We start from the raw sequence: 20114 nt of genomic DNA on the forward strand, positions 1-20114 counted from the left end.
GCTGAGATCCAGTATGAGGGAGAAGTGGATACAGAAAATTTGTTTAAAGAGTATACTAAGTAGAACGTCATTATATACAGTCTACATTTTTTGTTATATTTTTTAAGAGAAACGGGGCTGGCAGGTAGGATTTAGTTTCTCCCCTTCTCTGGCTCACACTCCAGTACAGTTGGTGGCGGTAATGCACCTTAACGTTGGATGCCAACTGCCGATAACCCCACCGAAGAAGAAGAGTCCACAGAAAACTGACAAGTCAAGGGACATACGTAGGGTAGTACGGTTGTCAGCTGTCAGTGCACTTTACAGCCTGGTAAGTTTAATTCCGTTGGCTACTTTACTGGAAATATCATGTGTTCAGGAACATTTTATATAAAAAAAAAACTAAAATCATGAAGGCCTAATACAGATACAGCTGGCCACGTCACTCGAGCAAATAGTGTAATAATTTCTCTATTAAAAAGGGGAAACGGTAAGGTTAGCTTGAAAATAAAGTACATAATGACTTCGCGCAAAGTTAGTATCTTCAAAACCCAAACATTTAAATACATTTAAGCATGTAGCTGCAACACGGAAGCAAAGATTGTCAGTAAGTTTCGTTTTACTGATACATTTCGCTCTCCAGAGTGACGCACATAAACTGGATTACCGTTCTCCCTGTAAAAACATGCAAAGCTTTTTCAAAGCATTGCAACCACCTTGGAAAATAACGTATTTTTATATTATTATTTATACCAGCATTTCATTTGAAAGTTTACACAAATATTGTTATGTTGATACGGAGTGTTGCTGGCCTTTTAATCCATCGATTCCATTGGCCACAATGCAATACACTATATTTGAATTACATACTGGTTTATAGAGAGAAAATCACTATTATTTGTGCCGATGATCCCCAAGTTTTCACCATCATTGTAAAGCCCTAGTTATTTTGTTTATTTTGTAACCGGTGTGAAATGACTAGGTAGTTAGTCGTGCTCGCTAGTAACGTTTCAATCAGTGACGTCACTCCCTCAGATCTTGAAGTAGTTATTTCCCTTGCAAGGGCCGCGGCTTTTGTGGAGCGATTGGAATTAAACGAATCTGTCCATGACTCTAAGGTCAACCCTGTTACGTGAACTAAACTCTAATTTTAATATGGTGAAGCTATTCCTTAAAAAATAAACATTGGCCATCTAATAGACAAATTATAGTGTAAAAGCAGTTGAGCTGGTTCTACTCGTTTTGGCCATTCTCTGGTGTTTTGTGTTGGAAAACTGAGTGAGTCGAGAATAACACGTCAACCCTGTTACCCATAGATAGACAGGATGGAAATGTTTTCACCATTTTAAAAATAATTTATGAAGCTTTCATTCAATTGCCCTTCCCTGTTGCATACAACAAGCTTCCATTTCCCCTGTCACAAGGATTTATGGCTGATAAAAAATAAAAAATAAATAAAAAAGATGAAATCGTCAACACTTATGGTCAACTCTGTTACTTTATTTGTCACAAAAAAAATTCTGATAAATAAACTTTTTCCCCACAAAGTTGCACTACTCCAAAGGCACCTAATTGGTGGAACGACCCCAATATTGTGAACATACCAATAGCTATACCAAAAAACATAAATTGGGTTATAAGCACCATATACATGGCAATTGATTACAATGTAATATCTTTAGAATGAGTTATCAACATTGCAATGTTTTGAAATGTGGGCTTTTATTTTGAAGGTTTCTTCATTACCATACAAAGGTGACGTCATAATTTGTGCTGTTGGCAGAATAGTAATTTAAACAGAATACTCCCAGACAACACTGCAGCAGCCAGTTGTAGTTCCATCATGGCCGAGGATATGTTTTCCCTCATGAGTCTCGAAGACGAACTGAGCTGTAGCATCTGCCTCTGTGCTTTCGACTGCCCGGTGACAATTCCATGTGGACACAACTTTTGCCAAGAGTGTCTCTTAGAAACCTGGAAAGACAACTACAGCTGTCCACAATGCCGGACCCACTTCACCACCAAACCAGAGCTGAAGAAGAACACCGTCCTCAGCACTGTTGTGGAAACGTTCAAAATGAAGTCTAATAAACGCGACCTCCCCAATGAGATGGGTGACTTATCCAAATGGGATGCGGTCAAGACGGAGCCCAAAGAGGTGGTTATCTTGTGCGACACCTGTATGGAAGCCAAAGCATTCAAGACCTGCCTCACCTGTATGGCGTCGTTCTGCATTGAGCATGTGAGGCCTCATCAGGAGAACCCGGTGTTTGGTGCGCATCAGCTGAACGAGCCTCTGGGCGACCTGCGCGAGCGTATCTGCTCCGACCACCACAAGCTGATGGAGTTCTACTGTGACCAACATGGCCGCTGTATCTGTGGTGTCTGTCTGCAGCAGGTGCATAAAGGCTGTACCTTCTCCACCCCTGACGAACAACGGGCACTGCAAGAGGTACGTTTACAAGAAATGTCAATACACCCCATCTGCTGTCAGGCATACAGTAGTGTTGTGCCAGCCCAGTGCCCCCATGTAGTGCATTGCAACCTCTGCTTAGAGGTCTGGACCTTCTTATAAGGGAAGGGGATACCAAAGATTTGTATAACTAACACAAGATAGACCAGAGCCTGTCGTTTCAATGGGAGCAAATTAATCATAGTGGGAAAAACAATCAAGGAGGTGGGCAGACCCAAGCATGAGCTAGTGAGATCCTATTGGTTCGTTCTAGCATTTATTTGCATATTTCCATTAGGGAACGCCTACTCTGAAGTGTGTGTGTGTGTGTGTGTGTGTACAATAACTCAGTTCGCATTTGCACTCCTTCTAAACAACGCCGTTTTTAGAAACTTTGACAAAAGTTAGTCTACAAAACCCAGTCCACTCTGTTATAGATTCTAGTTTTGGAAACTGAATGTTGGTAAAAATCTACGACTGCCGGCCCCTGGGCTTCCTCTAATCACCTTATTTGGTAGTGAGTGGAAACTCTAACCGGATGCTTCACATTTAATCGATGTCCACGTCATCAGTGCCCAGGGAGCAGTTGTTGTTAGGGGTTAACTGCCTTGCTCAAGGGCAGAACGGCAGATTTTTCAACCTTGCCAGCTCAGGGATTCAAACCACCTTTCGGTTATTGGCACAACGCTCTTAAACGCTAGGCTACAGGCGTAAAGGTCACTGGTTCAAGCCTCAGTACTGACTGTTTACCCTATTTTGCTACAGAAGTGATCACTGTAGTCCTAAAATAAAACAAGTTAAACCATCTTAAGAGTTAGAAATGTTTATTTATTTGGTTGAAAATAATATTCATTCATATCTCATTCAGTCTGATTTGAGGGGCAAGTTGAGTCAGCTGGATGGAAAGATTGACAAGAACCAGACGGTCATCTCTCAGATGAGGGAGCAGCAGAGCAAGTTGAAGGTGAGCTATCACTTTTTAAACAAAGGACTCTAGAAAAATGTATTAAAAACAACTGCTGCATTCACTAAGAAGTAATCAATATATAAAGCAGTTTTGAAAGCTTTGAGCACCTGGAACAACTAAATATCGAACACCCACACTAAGAGCTGTGTGAGATGCTATGAGAGAGAGAGATCAATTTGAGAACTCCACATATACTTTGTGTCCATCTCCTCCAGGACTCTGCAACCAGCAGGAAGAAAGCCCTGGAGGACGAGTACCGCCAGATCCGGGAGCTGCTGGACCGTGACGAGCGTGAGGCTCTGAACACGGTGGACCGCGAGCAGGAGAGCGGTCAGACCAAACTCCAGAACCTCATAAAGAAGTTCAACCAGAACATTGAGAAGCTTAGCGCAGCAAAAGACGGCGTCAGTAGCCTGCTCAGTCAGACTCAGACCCTGGCGTTCCTACAGGTGAGTGCAGTGTAGCGGAGGTGGTTTCAGTGAACTGCTCTCACTCAGGTGATGAGCAACCTTGCCTGAAAGCGGAATACTTGCGTCAGCTCTCGGCCTTAGCTCAGTGGGCTAACACAGTCTTGAAATTACGATATTGACTATAATGTATCTTATTGTTGGTTTTTACATTTTACTTTGGGACAGGCCTCATTTGACATGCCGTCAGTGGTGGCCTTTGACCCCTATACCCCGAAGGTCAACCTGGACTCTAAGGCCGTGGCAGCCTGGCATGCCTACTCTGCAGTCCTGAGGGAGCATCTCACACATGTACTGAAACAGCCTGTAGAGGCCAGACTGCAGATACTCAAACCAGGTGTGTGTGTGTATACAAGTGTATGAAACATGCTTATGGGCAGCATTTGTATGATGCCTTGTGATATTTAATTTAATTCCAGAACTTTGCATGGACATGTTCGACAATGGTGAGTTTTATATTGGAGAGCAATAAGGGATCAAACAATGAGTCCAATTAATCAATAATTCACAATCCAACATCATATCCCTCAAATTGGTTACCAATCTGGTGGTGTAAGGTATTTGCTTTCCAGATTCCAAGCATTATACTTAGGAGAATACCTAAGTGAAATAGTCACCACTAGCCGGCCTCCGTCCAGTACCGTGCCCTGAACTTTAGTCACTGTTACTAGCCGGCTACCACCCAGTACTCAACCCTGCACCTTAGAGATTGCTGCCCCATGTACATAGTCATTGAACACTGGTCACTTTAATAATGTTTACATACTGTTTCACCCACTTCATGTGTATATACTGTATTCTAGTCAAGGATCATCCTATATAACTACGGCTGTAAATACCATTTCTATTCATAATGTCTATACACACCATCATATACTAAGTGTACAAACCATTAAGAATATCTGCTTTTTCTATGACAGACTGACCAGGTGAATCCAGGTGAAAGCTATGATCCCTTATTGATGTCACTTGTTAAATCCACTTCAATCAGTATAGATGAAGGGGAGGAGAGGTTAAAGAAGGATTTTTCAACCTTGAGACATGGATTGTGTATGTGTACCATTCAGAGGGTGAATGGGCAAGAGAAAATATTTGTGCCTTTGAACAGGGTATTGTAGTAAGTGCCAGGCGCACCGATTTGAGTGTCAAGAACTGCAACGCTGCTGGGTTTTTCACACACCGCAGTTTCTCATGTGTATCAAGAATGGTCCACCACCCAAAGGACATCCAGCCAACTTGAAACAACTGTGGGAAGCATTGGCGTCAACATGGGCCAGCATTCCTGTGGAATGCTTGACACCTTGTAGAGTAGGGATGGGCATGATGTCATAGATTTAAAAAAAGATCTATATACTGTGTGGCGACAAAGTGCCAGGCACGTCTTTCTCCATGCACACAATTCATGCTCATTCATTGTTTTCATGGTATGAATTGTTTGTCAATGTTTATGAAACCCCCGCTATATATCAAAAGTATAACCAGTAGTAAATGTAGGCTTCCGTTAATCATTGCCATTTCCCCATTCATCTAGAATGTTTGGTTATGGTAATTTCTGTTTATTCAATGTATTAATACTGCATACCGTTCTCATTCTCGTAGTGTACAGGTTGTTTGGAGAGCTCACAAACTAATGTCTGTTTTATCATAGAAAGAATGTAACCAGCTACATTTCCTAATCTGTTTTTCTTGAAGTTAATCTAGCATTTTACCAGAGAAAAAGAGACTACACATCAGAGCGCTGATAAATGCCAGTTGGTGAATTCTCATCTGAGTGGATAAGTGCAACTGAAGCACAAAATGAGTCTGATGCCAAGCAGAAACTACAACTAGCTCCGTGACAAATCAAATCAAATGTTATTTGTCACGTGCCGAATACAACAGGTGTAGACCTTACCGTGAAATGATTACTTACAAGCCGTTAACCAACAATGCAGTTCAAGAAATAGAGTTAAGAAAATATTTACTAAATAAACTAAAGTAAAAAATGAAAAGTAACACTAAATTACATAACAATAACGAGGCTATATACAGGGTGTACCGGTACCGAGTCAATGTGCGGGGGTACAGGTTAATTGAGGTAATGTACATATAGGTAGGGGTAAAGTGACTGTGCATAGATAATAAACAGCGAGAAGCAGCAGTGTAAAAACAAAGGGGGGGTCAATGTAAATAGTCCGGGTGGCCATTTGATAAATCATATGCTTATCAAGCACAAAGAAACGTTCTCGGAGCTGGACAAGCAGTAGCAGAAATCTCGCATCACATCTTTTGCCACTGCAAAGCGCAGCTGTGACTCCACCAGTGCAGAGCAGGTAGAAGTGTCCGCATGCTTCCCAGACTAAACAGTTCGGTAGAGTTTGTGTATATATTATTATTTTGTGACGTTTTGGACTTCGGTGAGTTTTTTTCCCGGCTGTTAGGGCACACAGCATTATTTTCTGGAGGCAAGCCGAAGTTCGGAGCCAAAGTCACTCCCCTTCGTCGGTGATTGGTCAACAATAGGGATTCTGCAAAGTCTTTGTCATTCAACGAGAGACTACTCATTCATGCACATTTTTAAATTGAAAAATACTGAACTAAACATCTTAGTTAGATATAAAATTGCGCGATTAAGCTCGTCGGCAAAAACGTAAAAATTAATGAGATTTCTTAAATTATCTTAAATTAATTCTGACTGGCTACGGTGTCTCAAAATGGACAAACAGTAGTATTGCTGCTTTTTTCTTGTTTTTCAAGCGAAGGTCTTACGGGAGAATGCAAGCACACTCGTTTGGTTAGGCTAGCCAAGTTCGGCTAGGCGCCAGCCGAACTGAAGCAAGCTGACCCCTTAACACAGCTCATCGGTTTCGATTAATGATTCTCAAATGGCAATTTTAGCAAATATAACTTGTTGTCTGTAATGGTTATGATCAATTATGCATGATTGTGCGCTGTTGGCATATAGATAAATGCACATATATTTTCCAGTGTATTCTAAAAATAGATTTTGTTTTAGAGTACTCAAAAACATAATGCGAGTACTCGAACAGTCAAAAAATGTCAAATTGTAGAATCCATCCCCCAGACGATTTGAGGCTGTTCTGAGGGCAAAGGGGGGGTGCAACTCAATATTAGGAAGGTGTTCTTAATGTTTTGTACACTCAGTGTATATTGCTGGGTTTTTCACACATTCCTTTTTATTTTTGAGATTTACGTGTATTGTTGTTACTGCACTGTTGGAGCTAGGATCACCAGCATTTCACTACACCCGCAATAACATCTGTGAAATATGTGTACATGACTAATACAATTTGATTTCTTCCCAACAGCTGAGAGGTTTGCTCCTCCTCTGCTGCCAAATTTCTATGAAATGGGTGAGTGCCGTTATGCCCTCGTCTTTATAATAACTACATAATAACTCCTGCTGGCATACAGTAGCGGTTGTAACATTGCAGAAACGTATGGCTTTTGTCTGGCTAAATTGTACATCCACAATAGTTTGTGAAATAAGTAATAGACTCGTTGTGGTGATCACTCATAGCCTAATCACAACCTTGGGCACTGTATTTACTTTGATACAGTGTGACACTAACTTAAGTTTCATCTGGTCTTTGTTTCAGGAGGCATGCCACCACCGGGTAATCCGAGACTGCCTAGATCCCACAGCCCAGGAGCCCCTCTCAGGGCAAACCAGAAGAAGAAGCCTCCACAAGATTCAAACCGAGAGAGAAGTAGGCTATTACAAGATGGGTCGTTGTGGCCTTGTACCCTGATAAAGATTGCCTTGTAGTGTCTAGGTACATTCTACCAAGACACTATATTGAACCATTCAACAAGCATAGAATATGATACACCGACTAGGTCTCTCCGTTTCCTTATCGGACCAGACAAAAACAGGGGAAATACAGCTTGTCCTCTTCAGTCAGATACATCTGTGACATGGATGGTTCAAAAACCAGCTAGCAGATTATTGTTGTACTGTAAGTAAAGACTTACTACCACTCTATTTACACCTCTAACGGGTTAACAATGACCCAGAGTTACTTTTTTGATCCTACAAGTCTCTCAACCGGACTTCAATGCCATTTCTCCCTTTCAGAGTCAGACAAGAAACGAGATCACAAGGAAGGGAAAGAACATAAGACTGACAGTGAGAACTGATTTTTCAGTGTTTTTATGTGTATTTAGTTCAATAACTGCCAAGCTCAGATAACAGGTGTGGTGTGGTGTGCTGTGCATGGCATGTGTCAAGTAACATCACAAGTGAAAGTGTTATTTGTTTATGATCCGGTTTAACAGGCTTATGGCTGTTCAGACTGTTCTGCAAACCTTAGTTGGGAAGAGCGCTTAAAGGGATATTTCTAAATTTTGTCAAATAACCCAATTTTGGCAATTGAGCACACTAGATGCTCCCATAGACTTCCAGTCATTGCGCTACTACTAGTTAGCAATCACGCCAGAAACTACTTTCAACTTCCTTCAAACTGCACGCAGAGACACTAAAATGGTATCAATGAGTTCATTGGACTCTGGGTACGTAGAAAAAAGGGGCTTAATTGCCAAAATGTCAAACTATCCCTTTAACCTACATGCCTTAGGCAGCAGCTGACTCCTACAATATTGGGTAAAAGAACTGCCTGCCATCATTGGAAATGAAAAGATATTCTAAGTTAATTGTTTGTCTTCCATCAGAAAATCCCCAAAAGCCACCTAATGCTCCCAGAGAGTCCACCTCTCCTGTTCCACACACACCAAGGGAGCACCCCAGAGGTGCCTCAGCAGAACGCAGACCCAGGAACAGGGAGAACCCAGGTAGAACTGTTGTTCATGCAAAAAATCTCTATACACTGGGGAAATGTTGCTTAAAATTATGGAATTCAGCTGCATGAGCAGAGAATATAAGTGAGCCTCCAATGACACATTTGAATGCAATTCTGGATACTTGTCACAACTGGGGGGTATTCCAGAAAGATGGTTTAACAAATGTAGGATTCCCTGAACATATCCGGCTTCTCTTAACCAGATGAGGGCTCCAGAACGGCTGCTTCTCGTTTAAGTAATTATGCTTAGCGAATTGCAGATTGCTTGATCCGACAACTGGCGCGTGCAGGCAACATTCAAAAAGGTCCTTATGTCGATGACAGGAAAAAATATATAGGTAAATGCTTAAGTGAAGTGGCACGATTCCAATATCTAATAGGCCTAGCTTACACACATGGGTGATTAGTAATAATGCTAACACTTTGTAGAGCACTTTTATTGTAACACTGGTGATATTTGTGTCAAGGCTATGGCCTAATATGTAAGTTGTAGTAGCCTATGTCACAATTGCAATGGTAGGTCCATTCCATAGCCTATGTAGGATGAATAATAATTGGAGTGCTTTTCATGACAACATGTGTTCTATGTTTAGTTGTAACACCAATGATGTTTGTTAAATCTGCGGGATGAATTAGGCTATTTATAATTTGTAGCATGTTGCTTAGGTTTATTAATTTGAGATTAGCAAGGCATTGCAGCCTACTGTACCTGCAATTCTGTAAAATACCTCCTTGATTATACGGACAGCTTGAGGGCCAGGGAATGCAACAAAGACACTCTTCTTACGGCTCTACGCACAGTTGCCTTGCCAAATCGTTCAGCATCGCCCTCATTGTACAGGAAACCTGCAGTGGCCAATAGCTAAGTAATACAGAGTTTGAAGGCCTATAGCAGTAAAGGCGAAACCACGTTGGATTACATTGGCTATGTACAGGTTGAGTAAGTTGGCCAGATATGATTGATTGTGCGGAAAAACGATAACGTTCCAAAAGAGAACCTTCTGAATTATCTAAAGGATCTAGTCGAGGTCCAAAAATGTGTTCCCTTTGTAATGCACGGCAAATAACGCAGGCTCTGATGTCAATTGGATTTTCCGCAAAGGGACAGGCCATAGTGACGGACAACAATCTGATTGGCGGAGAAGCCCAGTCTTTATTCACCAGGACAGGCTAAGATCAAGTTAACCTCTTAGGTAGCAGGTTTGCTTCAGAGCATTCGTTGCTATGGTTGATCAGGCTATAGGTCGAGTTCTCTATCTGGAACCGGAAATTCTGAGTTTGCTCAAATTCTAGTTTGACAGATCTCGCCAACTCACTAATCCAGCTTTCTGAAATACCCCTCTGGTTTATCAGTCACCTATGCACTCTACAAAACAAATGTCATGCCATTTTTCTTACAGGACCACCAAGTGTTCCCCCAAGTATCACGTCTGCAGCAAAACGAACTGACCTTCTACAATGTAAGTTCACGAGTGTTACGAAACCACTTAGCAAACCGACTCTGGCTCAATCTAGGGAAGCTAGGATGGGCTATAAATTTGCCAGAAGATACCGACCCTACCGTTACGCTTGTTTACACTGAGCTGCACTGGGGCCGGAATGTAATCATGGTTACATTAAGACACTGGAGCCGGCGTGAGATATGGTACGGATGCAGGGAAAGGATATGCCACTGTGCTCCAAACGTTACCTTTATCCACACTGATCCATCGAGAAGATTTAAATACTGTTTGTTTTCTTGGTAAAATGCCATTTTCGTCCTCATGCTAGCCAGCAGTAGCTACCACAGCCATTTTGGACTGGTAGTGTCAGCCAATCAGCTCTTTTGTTGTTCAACGTGACGTGCCATTCCATAATGGCTGCTGTGGCTAATTCTAGCTAGCATGAGGATGAAAAGGGCTAGCAGTATTTCAATCTTCTCGATGGAGCAGTGTGGATTAAGGTAACATTTGGAGTACAGTGGCATATCCCATTCCTGCATTAAGGTACAGTGAGGGAAAAAAGTATTTGATCCCCTGCTGATTTTGTACGTTTGCCCACTGACAAAGAAATGATCAGTCTATAATTTTAATGGTAGGTTTATTTGAACAGTGAGAGACAGAATAACAACAAAAAAATCAGGAAAAACGCATGTCAAAAATGTTGTAAATTGATTTGCATTTTAATGAGGGAAATAAGTATTTGACCCCTCTGCAAAACATGACTTAGTACTTGGTGGCAAAACCCTTGTTGGCAATCACAGAGGTCAGACGTTTCTTGTAGTTGGCCACCAGGTTTGCACACATCTCAGGAGGGACTTTGTCCCACTCCTCTTTGCAGATCTTCTCCAAGTCATTAAGGTTTCGAGGCTGACGTTTGGCAACTCGAACCTTCAGCTCCCTCCACAGATTTTCTATGGGATTAAGGTCTGGAGACTGGCTAGGCCACTCCAGGACCTTAATGTGCCTCTTTTTGAGCCACTCCTTTGTTGCCTTGGCCATGTGTTTTGGGTCATTGTCATGCTGGAATACCCATCCACGACCCATTTTCAATGCCCTGGCTGAGGGAAGGAGGTTCTCACCCAAGATTTGACGGTACATGCCCCCGTCTATCGTCCCTTTGATGCGGTGAAGTTGTCCTGTCCCCTTAGCAGAAAAACACCCCCAAAGCATAGTGTTTCCACCTCCATGTTTGACGGTGGGGATGGTGTTCTTGGGGTCATAGGCAGCATTCCTCCTCCTCCAAACACGGCAAGTTGAGTTGATGCCAAAGAGCTCTATTTTGGTCTCATCTGACCACAACACTTTCACCCAGTTCTCCTCTGAATCATTCAGATGTTCATTGGCAAACTTCAGATGGGCATGTATATGCGCTTTCTTGAGCAAGGGGACCATGCGGGCGCTGCAGGATTTCAGTCCTTCACGGCGTAGTGTGTTACCAATTGTTTTCTTGGTGACTATGGTCCCAGCTGCCTTGAGATCATTGACAAGATCCTCCCGTGTAGTTCTGGGCTGATTCCTCACCGTTCTCATGATCATTGCAATTCCACGAGGTGAGAGCTTGCATGGAGCCCCAGGCTGAGGGAGATTGACAGTTCTTTTGTGTTTCTTCCATTTGCGAATAATCGCACAAACTGTTGTCACCTTCTCACCAAGCTGCTTGGCGATGGTCCTGTAGCCCATTCCAGCCTTGTGTAGATCTACAATCTTGTCCCTGACATCCTTGGAGAGCTCTTTGGTCTTAGCCATGGTGGAGAGTTTGGAATCTGATTGATTGCTTCTGTGGACAGGTGTCTTTTTTACAGGTAACAAGATGAGATTAGGAGCACTCCCTTTTAAGAGTGTGCTCTTAATCTCAGCTCGTTACCTGTATAAAAGACACCTGTGAGCAAGAAATCTTTCTGATTGCGAGGGGGTCAAATACTTATTTCCCTTATTAAAATGCAAATCAATTTATAAAAAATTTTACATGCGTTTTTCTGGATTTTTTTGTTGTTATTCTGTCTCTCACTGTTCAAATAAACCTACCATTAAAATTATAGACTGATCATTTCTTTGTCAGTGGGCAAACGTACAAAATCAGCAGGGGATCAAATACTTTTTTCCCTCACTGTACGTTTTCCGACCCTTATCTTGTGCCGGCTCCATGGTGTCTTAATGTAACCAAGTATTGGTCTTCACAAAGTTTGCTGCTTCAGTGTTTTTAGATATTTTTGTCAGATGTTACTATGGTATACTGAAGTATAATTACAAGCATTCCATAAGTGTCAAAGGCTTTTATTGACAATTACATTAAGTTTATGCAAAGAGTCAATATTTGCAGTGTTGACCCTTCTTTTTCAAGACCTCTGCAATCCGCCCTGGCATGGTGTCAATTAACTTCTGGGCCATATCCTGACTGATGGCAGCCCATTCTTGCATAATCAATGCTTGGAGTTTGTCAGAATTTGTGGGTTTTTGTTTGTCCGCCCGCCTCTTGAGGATTGACCACAAGCTCTCAATGGGAATAAGGTCTTGGGAGTTTCCGAGCCACTTAGTTATCACTTTTGCCTTATGGCAAGGTGCTCCATCATGCTGGAAAAGGCATTGTTCGTCACCAAACTGTTCTTGGATGGTTGTGAGAAGTTGCTCTCTGAGGATGTGTTGGTACCATTCTTTATTCATGGCTGTGTTCTTAGGCAAAATTGTGAGTGAGCCCACTCCCTTGGCTGAGAAGCAACCCCACACATGAATGGTCTCAGGATGCTTTACTGTTGGCATGACACAGGACTGATGGTAGCGTTCACCTTGTCTTCTCCGGACAAGCTTTCTTCCGGATGCCCCAAACAATTGGAAAGGGGATTCATCAGAGAAAATGACTTTACCCCAGTCCTCAGCAGTCCAATCCCTGTACCTTTTGCAGAATATCAGTCTGTCCCTGATGTTTTTCCTGGAGAGAAGTGGCTTCCTCGCTGCCCTTCTTGACACCAGGCCATCCTCCAAAAGTCTTCGCCTCACTGTGCGTGCAGATGCACTCACACCTGCCTGCTGCCATTCCTGAGCAAGCTCTGCACTGGTGGTGCCCCGATCCCGCTGCTGAATCAACTTTAGGAGACGGTCCTGACGCTTGCTGGACTTTCTTGGGCGCCCTGAAGCTTTCTTCACAACAATTGAACCTCTCTCCTTGAAGTTGTTGATGATCCGATAAATGGTTGATTTAGGTGCAATCTTACTAGCAGCAATATCCTTGCCTGTGAAGCCCTTTTTGTGCAAAGCAATGATGACAGCACGTGTTTCCTTGCAGGTAACCATGGTTAACAGAGGAAGAACAATGATTTCAAGCACCGCCCTCCTTTTAAAGCTTCCAGTCTGTTATTCTAACTCAATCAGCATGACCGAGTGATCTCCAGCCTTGTCCTCGTCAACACTCTCACCTGTGTTAACGAGAGAATCACTGACATGATGTCAGTTGGTCCTTTTGTGGCAGGGCTGAAATGCAGTGGAAATGTATTTTTGGGATTAAGTTCATTTTCATGGCAAATAATTTATATTCATCTGATCACTCTTCATAACATTCTGGAGTATATGCAAATTGCCATCATAAAAACTGAGGCAGCAGATTTAGTGAAAATTAATATTTGTGTTATTCTCAAAACTTTTGACCACGACTGTACATTCAACAGGGTGTTGATGGGTGTCCCTAGGGGAGACTGCGTGTGGTCAAACCACTTATCTACCTGTTTTCCTAACACTAGCTTGAAAACAAGTACTGCATTATGAAGGAACATTTTGAAAAGTGTGTTTGTGTGAGAGAGAATCTTACTTCCTGTCTCTCCCTCACCAGATGGCACGGTTCTCACCCTTGACCCCAAAACGGCCCACAAGCGCATCTCCCTCACAGAGAACATGACCATGGCCTCTGTGTCCAACGAGCCCACCCCTTACCCCGATGGCCCCGCCCGCTTCTCCGTCTGCAGCCAGGTGCTCACCTCCAAGGGCTTCTCCCGCGGCCGCCACTACTGGGAGGTCAAGATGAGCAGCAACAACTTCACCGGCATCGGCCTGGCCTACAACAGCATCGACCGGAAGGGTCCGGCTAGCCGGCTGGGGCGTAACGCCCAGTCCTGGTGCGTGGAGTGGTTCAACGTCAAGCTGTCGGCCTGGCACGCTAGCAGTGAGACTGTACTGCAGAACCCGAATCCGACCCGCGTCGGCGTGCTGCTGGATTGTGAGGAGGGAACGGCCACTTTCTATAACGTACAGGACCGAGCATACCCTTTCCATACGTTTGTGTTCCAGTTCGCCGAGGCAGTGTACCCGGCGTTCTGGCTCTTCTCCAGCGGCTCGTCTATTAGCCTGTGCAAGCTGCAGTCTTAAGTTAACAAAACACACACACACACATTCTTCCCCCTCACAAATAATTAGAATCTACAGCATCTGGATCAATATATTACTTATTCATACTGATATTGGGAACCTATATTGGAAATGTATCTTAAAGGTTATTATTTGGTTGTAGTCACTGACTCTAGTAACAGTGCAGTGTAGGTCATATCATTTTGGACTTTGGTAACTACAGCAACCTCTAAACAGGCAGTGTTTGTTAATCAGTAAGTAATGAAAACTAGGCACTTGCATACAGGTAAAGAAACATTACAAATGGTTATACAATATTATTGTACTGTCAAAAGCATGATGACATCCTTACTACTTTTGTTTTACTGCTGTTGTGATGTCAGCAGCATGCCATAAAGGAATTTAAGTTGATTTATTCCTTAATGGGTACTCTGACATAGCTAGTTAAATTGGCTGGATAGTAGGAATTATTTGACGTTGTGATCATTCATGTCTGATTCGCAAGTGGTTACGTTACGTGTTATGGGCAAACATGACTTACAAACATAACTACTAAGTGATATTTGAACCAGGCAGATGAGTTCTTTCTCCTGTTCTGCAGTCCTGGCTAAATGTCTTGAGATCATTCAGTTTATTTACAGATACAGTTAAGTGGTTTGTCGGTAGCTGTTTACAGCCTGTTTTATCAGAGCTTATGATCTCTTGATGGTGGTCTTGGTAGCACACAGTAGTCACACGTAATAGACACAAAACAACATGCATAAACATGTGTCTAACGTGTATGTTATATACTGTATATGAACAGTACCACACCGTTCAGAAGGCCATGGACTGGCACACCTATGCAAGAGAGTGGATGGCTTTTGCTGGTGTCAGGCATTCTGCATTAGGGAGTGTCATATCCAATAACACCACTGGATATAGAGAAGCAATGAATAGAACAGAAAAGCATCCACATTATGCTTGTTACCCCCAAAGGAAAAGTGGGTATCGTTTACTTATTTCTTGATCTAATACATTTCGCTACAGGGGGTTTCTGCATGTTGCAGTGTCCGCACACTGTGGATGCTTTTCTGTGCTGAAAGCGCTTCCTGCCACTGCTACTACAGGCTTGATAGAACCTAGCCTCGTTGCCAGATCTGCATTTGGTTTAGAATGACAGTGAACAGGTCAGAGGAGTTGGTTGATCTGGCAACCAGGCTTGATAGCTCCAGCCTGGCCCATAAGAACAGAAGCAGAGGTCATTTAGGCCCTGTGAACTGGAGTTTTTCAGACTCTGTGGGTTTTGTAAAAAGGGATGATTTAGGGCTGGAGTTTTGCCTGTCCGTGTGACCAAAGGAAAAACTCTGGGCCCAAGTTATAGCTAATATAACTGCAGCCCATACCTAGGGCCTTCTCATGTCCTAGAAGGGTACATATCTATAGCACAGTGATGTTGGTGTTAGTTTGGACATTTGTGTCTGTGGGTGTCACTGTCTGTGATGTGAGTGCATGCTTCTCATAATTGATGTCTCTGAGATTGTTGATTGGATCTTTTCCGTTTATGGATATACAGCCATCGCTACAATCGGAGAGCAAGTTGAGACTAGCATGTGATGGATTCGTTTTGCTTTGCAAAATGAATAGTTGGTGTCATTGCCTTCTCCCTCTATAGAAACACTAGTTTTCCTGATTTAAGGGATTTCTACTGTTTAATGGACTGAAGGCAAGCTGATATTTAAGGCAAATATTAATTCATTTTCTTGATTTAAGCCATTATTGCCACTGGCTTTTTAAGAGCTCTCGAAAGGTTTGTCCATTCCTTCAGTCTTATTAGCACGGTTCTTAATTAATGTGCTAATGGTGTACACTGTGTTGGTTTGGTTTACTGACTTTGAGTTTGATTGAGTCTTGTGTTTAACTGAAACCAAGATATTTGAAATTGTTTGTGTTTTTTAAAGGGTAAGGTGTTGATTCTGTTTGTGTGTAAGGGGTTTAATCTTGTTAAAGACAATTTGAGAATGCCCCCTCATGATTTACTATTATAAGCGATCTGTGCCAATATATTCCTCCAAAAACGTATCTCATACAAATCTCTCTCGCTATATATATATATATATATATATATATATATATATATATATATATATAGCGCATTTGGTAAACATATTACTTCATACTGCTCAGGAGTATTGACTTATTGCAAGTGCACAGGAAGGAAAAGCAGTGATATTGCTTTCATATTATATACTTGCAAAACTAACAATGAAAAAATACAATTGTATACTTATTAGAAAACAATGAAATTCATAATGCATATGAAAATATTTATTATGGGTCTTTCCAAATTCTAATTTACATTGCTTATTACATTCAGTTAAATGATCAGTTTCAATATCTGTAGTAGCAGTAGGGGAGGCAGGTAGCTTAGTGGTTAAGAGCATTGTGCCAGTAACCGAAAGGTTGCTGGTTCTAATCCCCGAGCCAACTAGGTGAAAAATCTGTCTGTGCCCTTGAGCAAGGCACTTAACCCTAATTGCTCCTGTAAGTCGCTCTGGATAAGTGTGTCTGCTAAATGACAAAAAAAAGAAGCAAATTCAGTAAAGCAGATTCTTTTAATCTTTGTCTCTTACATGTTTTTCTCTGTTTTTAATTGCTTTAAAGTGATTCATTGTTTGCTTACAATAAAAGCCTTATTTTCCTCAGGTGTTTTATCCATCTCTCTCAATTCAGATTTTATTTTTAAATGGCCACGAAGCAGATGGCAAATTTCAGACCATTAGATGGAGACAAAATGGAGTCCTGTGCATTCCATTCCATTAAGTCAGTAAAGTGCTGTTATGACTAACTGGTTTCATTGACACTTCCCACAGCAATCTTGTGCATTTATATACAGTGGTTTGACTGCAAAAACAAAATGTGTAGCTAAATATCTCCAAATATACTGTTGTTCCTCATGGTACGTTGTAAATTTTACTCAAACTTTACAGGAAAATCTATCAGCAATAGACTCACATGGTCTCCTTCCATCGTTAAGTGTAGACATAATGACATGTACATAAACTACCAAGAGTAAGATTATCCATTACCATTCAATATCTGAAGACAATCTAGTTGAGAACATTCGGTGGCATACAGTATGTTCTTCGACAAACCTCATTTTCCAAAACACATGGAATGGAAGTAGGCTATTTCTCAAGCAATGCAATTACATTTCTAAAAAACCTCACCACCGACAGAGTACCACAGTATGAGTCATAATACCCATAAAACCTAGTAGTCAAATCCCATAGTGGATTTTAGAAACACTTCAAATAAGGGCTGTGTTTCGTGTAGGCTTACCCTGGCGTGATGTTTTGATAACTGTGTAAATCTCTCTAGGAAATGTTAATTAGCTGCTAATGTGGCCATCATGCAGAGCTACAAATACCATGATCTGGACGAGACTGCCGAATTGAGGCAAAGGTAAGAATCTCTGGATTAACTATCTAATGTTAGTTCAATGTAATGAGTCAATTTAAATTGACAATTCTGTGAACGGTCTTGTGCAAGTTTTAAATTGACACAATACCTATTAGCAAGGGTGTCAGCTAGAGATGACGTGCAGGAGTTTGCAGGGATTTGTAGTTTTGGATGTCTAATATTATGCTAATGAGCATTTTTGTAAATGGAGCACCTTGTCCGAGAGAGATTTACATTGTTATCAAAACATCACGCCAGGGTTAGCCTACACGAAACACAGCCCTTATTAAGTGTTTTTAAAATAGGAAAAATTAATGTTGAAAAAAACAATTGGAACCATTTCCCTGTTTGCCCGCTAGGTTTTATGGGTATTATGACCCCTCCAACTCAACTCTGGACCTCAAAGCCAGTTCCACTGCATTTTTGTATTGTTCCCCTCTAATCTAGGAATGATTTAGACCTGGCACAACAGGTGTGTGCAATTCATTATCAGGTAGAACAGAAAACCAGCAGGCTCCGGACCTCGTAGGGTAAGAGTTGAGTACCTCTGAACTATACTGTTTAAAATTACATTTCTGTCCACATTTAAGATGCTCAGACCCATTTCTAGAACATTCAGGTTTGTTGTAAACATACAGTAGAAGTGCAGGTACACATAAAATGGTTGTCCTCAAGCAACAAGACGATTACCCAACGGCTTAACACACAAAGGGAATGTTAGCACTTGTAGATGCCTAAAAAGGACCTAATACATATTACACAAGCATTGGCATTATATTGATAACTATGGGCCTCTGAAACTTTAGATGAACATTGACAATCCTCCTATTATACAGTTGATGCCAATAGTTGGCTCTGGCTTCATCTCTGAGAGCTGAGACTTTAAGGTCATATTTTTTACAGTCACGCTGCACAGATGATTAGGAGTGCCGATCTAGGCTCAGTTTTGCCTTTTAGATCACAATGAATAAGATTATATGGACAGGGGGGGATCTGGTAGCCTGGTGGAACCAATCTGATTGCTGCGTGAACCATTCTGTTTCACTGCATTTGACTTGAAATAGAATGGCGAATGCAGTGATCACACTGGTTCCACAAGCCTAGGGACCTGGAGAAGTGCTTAGGAACCAGGTGCACAGTGTGACTGCATAACAGATGACCTGGAACGCCACCTACACTATGTTATGGCTGTAAGTAACCTTCTGATATCATCTCAACTTTGACCCTTGACCTCACTAAAATGACAAACATGACATTCCTGAAAGGTGATGGAGATTCAGAAAAAACCCAATCACAGATCATTAAAAACATTCAGTGGTACTAAACATTACGACAGTCGACAGACCATAAAAATAGAATTGCTAGATTCTAATCTATTTCTGTTACAGACATAGGGTGTCACCTAGAGGTTTGTCTAGTGCTAAGCAGCATGAATATATTAAAAAGTGTTTGAAATAAACAATCTTTCCATAGTAGACAACATAAACAAATTAGATACGGACAGTGTAATATCCTAACTATACCTATGAACACTTTGAGCAGTTACAATTCAGTTTTAAGGGACGGTACAATTTTAACTATGTCCTACGGAGTAATTCCTACAGTGCAACAAATAAGTGCCCAACACAAAGAGGTCTAATCAAGAAAAGGACCAAATATTGCAAAGAAGTAGGAGTATGTTAACAGACAGTGGATTATTGTGGTAGACATTTTGTCTCCAAAAATTACAAGGTCGAAATGATAAAACCTGTGGATAAATCCTTCATAAGCAACAGATAAAGTTGAAGTCGGAAGTTTACATACACTTAGGTTGGAGTCATTAAAACTTGTTTTTCAACCACTCCACAAATTTCTTGTTAACAAACTATAGTTTTGGCAAGTCGGTTAGGACATCTACTTTGTGCATGACACAAGTAATTTTTCCAACAATTGTTTACAGACAGATTATTTCACTTATAATTCACTGTATCACAATTCCAGTGGGTCAGAAGTTTACATACACTAAGTTGACTGTGCCTTTAAACAGCTTGGAAAATTCAAGAAAATGATGTCATGGCTTTAGAAGCTTCTGATAGGCTAATTGACATCATTTGAGTCAATTGGAGGTGTACGTGGATGTATTTCAAGGCCTACCTTCAAACTCAGTGCCTATTTGCTTGACATCATGGGAAAATCAAAAGAAATCAGCCAAAAATT

General features: G+C 41.6%; 1 protein-coding gene across 2 annotated transcripts; it reads left to right on the plus strand.

Moving 5' to 3' along the window:
• Positions 1-246: 246 nt before the first annotated feature.
• Positions 247-14887, plus strand: LOC311113578 (E3 ubiquitin/ISG15 ligase TRIM25-like). 2 transcript variants are annotated; one of them, XM_084156825.1, is made up of 11 exons: positions 247-310; positions 1713-2431; positions 3300-3395; positions 3614-3847; positions 4034-4202; positions 7174-7218; positions 7465-7575; positions 7944-7994; positions 8537-8656; positions 10065-10124; positions 13966-14887. In XM_084156825.1, exons 2-11 carry the CDS (start codon positions 1823-1825, stop codon positions 14496-14498), a joined length of 2028 nt encoding a protein of 675 aa, XP_084012951.1. In that variant the 5' UTR covers positions 247-310; positions 1713-1822; the 3' UTR covers positions 14499-14887. The 2 variants fall into 2 exon arrangements, with proteins under 2 accessions (XP_084012951.1, XP_084012952.1); XM_084156826.1 differs by lacking the exon at positions 7944-7994 and having other exon boundaries at positions 13966-14591.
• The last annotated feature ends 5227 nt before the right edge of the window (positions 14888-20114 follow it).

This window comes from Coregonus lavaretus (genome assembly GCF_964263955.1).
Source record: "Coregonus lavaretus genome assembly, chromosome: 40".
Taxonomy (NCBI): domain Eukaryota; kingdom Metazoa; phylum Chordata; class Actinopteri; order Salmoniformes; family Salmonidae; genus Coregonus; species Coregonus lavaretus.

Bases quoted from the DNA above. Each gene is read 5' to 3' on its own strand.
- LOC311113578 (XM_084156825.1), top strand. From the start codon at position 1,823: ATGGCCGAGGATATGTTTTCCCTCATGAGTCTCGAAGACGAACTGAGC. The intron at 7,219-7,464 runs GTGAGTGCCGTT...TCTTTGTTTCAG, and splicing joins GCCAAATTTCTATGAAATGG to GAGGCATGCCACCACCGGGT. The intron at 7,576-7,943 runs GTAGGCTATTAC...TCTCCCTTTCAG, and splicing joins AGATTCAAACCGAGAGAGAA to AGTCAGACAAGAAACGAGAT.